General features: G+C 48.3%; 1 protein-coding gene across 2 annotated transcripts in view; it reads right to left on the bottom strand.

Annotated features, from left to right (window-relative positions):
• LOC109290276 (L-serine dehydratase/L-threonine deaminase-like) overlaps window positions 1–3165 on the bottom strand; it is a 24268-nt gene that overhangs the window by 13886 nt on the left and 7217 nt on the right. The window contains exons 2-3 of one of the 2 annotated variants that reach the window (XM_019506694.1): window positions 2708–2738; window positions 493–653 (exon numbers count right to left, since the gene is read on the bottom strand). In XM_019506694.1, the coding sequence (XP_019362239.1) occupies window positions 493–645 (153 nt within the window). In that variant the 5' untranslated portion in view covers window positions 646–653; window positions 2708–2738. The remainder of the gene's footprint in view (window positions 1–492; window positions 654–2707; window positions 2739–3165) is intronic. The other variant, XM_019506693.1, reaches the window with a different exon arrangement.

Here is a 3165-nt window from a genome sequence, read left to right as displayed (position 1 = left end):
ATCTCCTATATCCACTTCCATAACTCTCACTCACTCCTTGCCCATCAATTCCCCACCCCCAGTTTCCTCTGGGAGTAGGTGGTTGGGTGGGTAGACTTGTGTGTCTGTCTTGGGACTGATGTGTGCTGCCATCCCACCATCTGGTATACTCCATCCAGTTCTGCTCATTGCTAAGAGGCAGGGAGCATAGTGAGTATCCCTGCCAACTCTGTTCTTGTTCTTTCCAGTTCTCTCCTCCCAGGGGCCATCTCCATACTCCATCCTAGATGGGCACAGAAATCCAGGGCAGGTTTTCCTCAGTCATCCCAGGTTAGAAGCTGGCTTTCTGAGCCAACACTGCCTACAACATATGAATGCCTTTCTGTGCCTGCTACAAATGGATCCAGCCACCTCCTAGCAGCAGCACATCTTGGTTGTACTATGCATTCCTCCTTCCCTGCTATTCCATGACTATGCTCCTTTTCCCAGGCCTCCAGTTCCCAGGCTCCATACCGTTTTACAGAAGTGGCCAATGCCCCGGATCTTAAATGAGCCAGAGGGCTGAGCACTGTCCAGCTTGAGGTAGACTTTGGTGCCAGCCGCTTTGGAGAGGGCAATGCTTTCCCTTAGTGGTGTGGCTACATGCAGGTTCCTCTCAAAAATCATTCTGAGCACTAAGGAAAGAAAACAAGACATGTAAGTGCCTCTGAGTTTTGTGTGAGCCTGTGACAGTCTGCCTTTGCCAGGGATTTGTACTGCAGGCCACAGCTCCTTTTTAAAAACACATTGTTTCTACCCTTCCTGGCTGTGGAGAAAACTTTGAATTGATATGATGACAGCCAGCATCTGCCTTGAATTGCAGGGGTCTGAGCTACCTCATCCAGTGTCCTGCTAGCTCTGAAGCCTCATAAAGGTTGAGTTAGATCTGAACAATGATCAGACCCTGCTGGGAAGGGGCCAGGTGTTTTCTATCACCTGAGAAAGCAGCCCTAGAGGGATGGGACAGGAGAGCCTGGAACAGGGGGACTAAAGGGAAAGTGTCTCAGGGAGTGGCAGACCTGGGTAAGTAAGGTTGGTCTAATTGATGTATTATAGCTAGGAAGAGTCTTGGATGGGGCAGGATTCTTCTCTGAGCTGGAAAACAGGCTGCTACCTTAAGCCTGGATAGCATCAGCATGTTACCTACACTGGGAGAGTGGAACCCGAGGGACCAAACTCAAACCTGATGTCAACGGGGTCTGAATGTACCTGATGTAAATGGAGTCAAGCTCCCGTTTGACTCCAAGTCAGTCAGTGGATTGTATTCAAGTCCTATCATCTCTTTGCATTCTTCTGTCCTTGTTTTTAGTACCATGCAGTTGCTGTGTATGAATCCAGTTTGCCATGTCCCTGTTGAGTCTCCATCTCTCTCAAAACCCACCACTTCAGGGGGACTAGAAGCATACGCAGCAGAAAGCTGGGACTGAAACTTTTTGTGGTGGCTGGCAATAGCAGCAGCACTACAGCACCACCATCCTGCAGTGCCCAGCACCACTTGGCAGGCAGCTGCTCCTCTGCCACTGCATAGAGCACCAGTGCACATCAGCTCTATGGGAGGGAGGGGCAGGGGTCACCCCAAATAATATTTTCCCCCACTGCTTATGACTAGAAGCCCAACATTCCCCTCAGAGGAGTAAGAAGTAGCATCCTAAAGATAGTCAGACGCCTGTGAATGTTATCAGAAGTTATCAGCAGAAAAACTGGTTAGACCTCCAGTACCAAAAGATCCCCCCAGGCTGCTACATGTGACTTCCAGTAGCAAACAGCCATCAGGGCTTTATATCCTTGATATAGACCAGCCACTAGAAGGTGGCCATAGCATGCTTGGCTGGCACGTTGTACATGGTTATCATGACCTACTTAATCATTTCTCCTCCTGTCTGCTTGTTTGTCCATCCATCTGGAAAGTAAACTTTTTGAGGAGGTTAGAGTGACTACTGTATTTGAGTTACTATTGTCTATGAAATCCTTAGCAGGCAGAGAAAAGGTACCTCAACAGATCTGAACTTACAGTTGGAAAAAAAAATCCTGTTGTTCTAATTGTTTTTTCTGCAAAATGCTAGGAAAGTCCAAAATAAACTAAGACTATTGTATTTCCTCCCCCCCTGCTTTTTCACACTCCAAAGGGTGGGAATACGAGACTGTTTTACACTGGATATCAGGACACTCTGTGTCAGCGTTAGAGCAGCGAGGCGGTGGAACAAAGTGCCTAGGGAGGCTGTGGAATCTCCTTCACTGGAGGCTTTCAAGAGGAGGTTGGATAAGCTTTGGTCATGGATGATCTAGGAGTAGCAATGCCAGGAATGTGCTATGAAGGGCCCAAGAAACCATCACAAAAAAAAAGAGACTGGAAACATATGTTTTAAAAAAACTAGAAAAAATAAACATGAATAACCATAATAAATGTGATGCTTGAGCCTAGTGCCGCCTGGGTTGAGAACTGCTTTAGAAAGATGCTCTTATAGCTTCCGTCACTGCGGGGTCTGAACACCCTTCATCTGTAATGTACTTATCCCTGGAGCAATTTTGAGGCACTGAGACTAAGGGTCATATTCCATGTCACTCTGAAGATCTCTTATGCCACTCAGGGCTTTAAGGGTGAGGTCTAGACATTAGATGTTTTTCAATGCAAAAGAGATTCCTTGAATGAGGGCTTTGTACAAAAACATCAAATGTACAAGTTTCCCACCTTAGCAAAAGCTGCTCTTTCATCACATTGCCTAAAAAGGAAAGGGAGAGGGAGGGTGGGGAGGAAAGTAAAAGTGAAAGGGCAGCCCTGGGGGTGGGGGAGGTGAAGGGAGGAAAGGGGTGGTTCACTGCAGGGCGCAGCCCAGCCATGGGTAGAGTCCAGCTGGCCAGCATGGTGCAGTGCAGTGCAGCAAGGCCCAGTAGCAGCTTCCACCAACTTGCCCCAGACACCTCCTGCCTCACTCTTACTTTCAGCCTGGGCTATGACCTGTTCTGGGAAAGGAGGGGCGAGGGGCGAGTGCCTCCCCTGAACCCTGTGTGCACTGCACCTCTCTAATGAATTGCATTTCCTGGGGGGTTAATTCTGGCTCCTTAGACACATGCACACACTCTAGAAAGACACTGCTGCTAAGCGAGTGATGTCCCCTTTGTGGGGTGTCCAAGTTCTTTGGGTCCTTA

This window comes from Gavialis gangeticus, unplaced genomic scaffold (assembly GCF_001723915.1).
Source record: "Gavialis gangeticus isolate Ggan-Ray unplaced genomic scaffold, GavGan_comp1, whole genome shotgun sequence".
NCBI classification, from domain to species: domain Eukaryota; kingdom Metazoa; phylum Chordata; order Crocodylia; family Gavialidae; genus Gavialis; species Gavialis gangeticus.
This window is presented reverse-complemented; position numbering and strand designations above follow the sequence as displayed.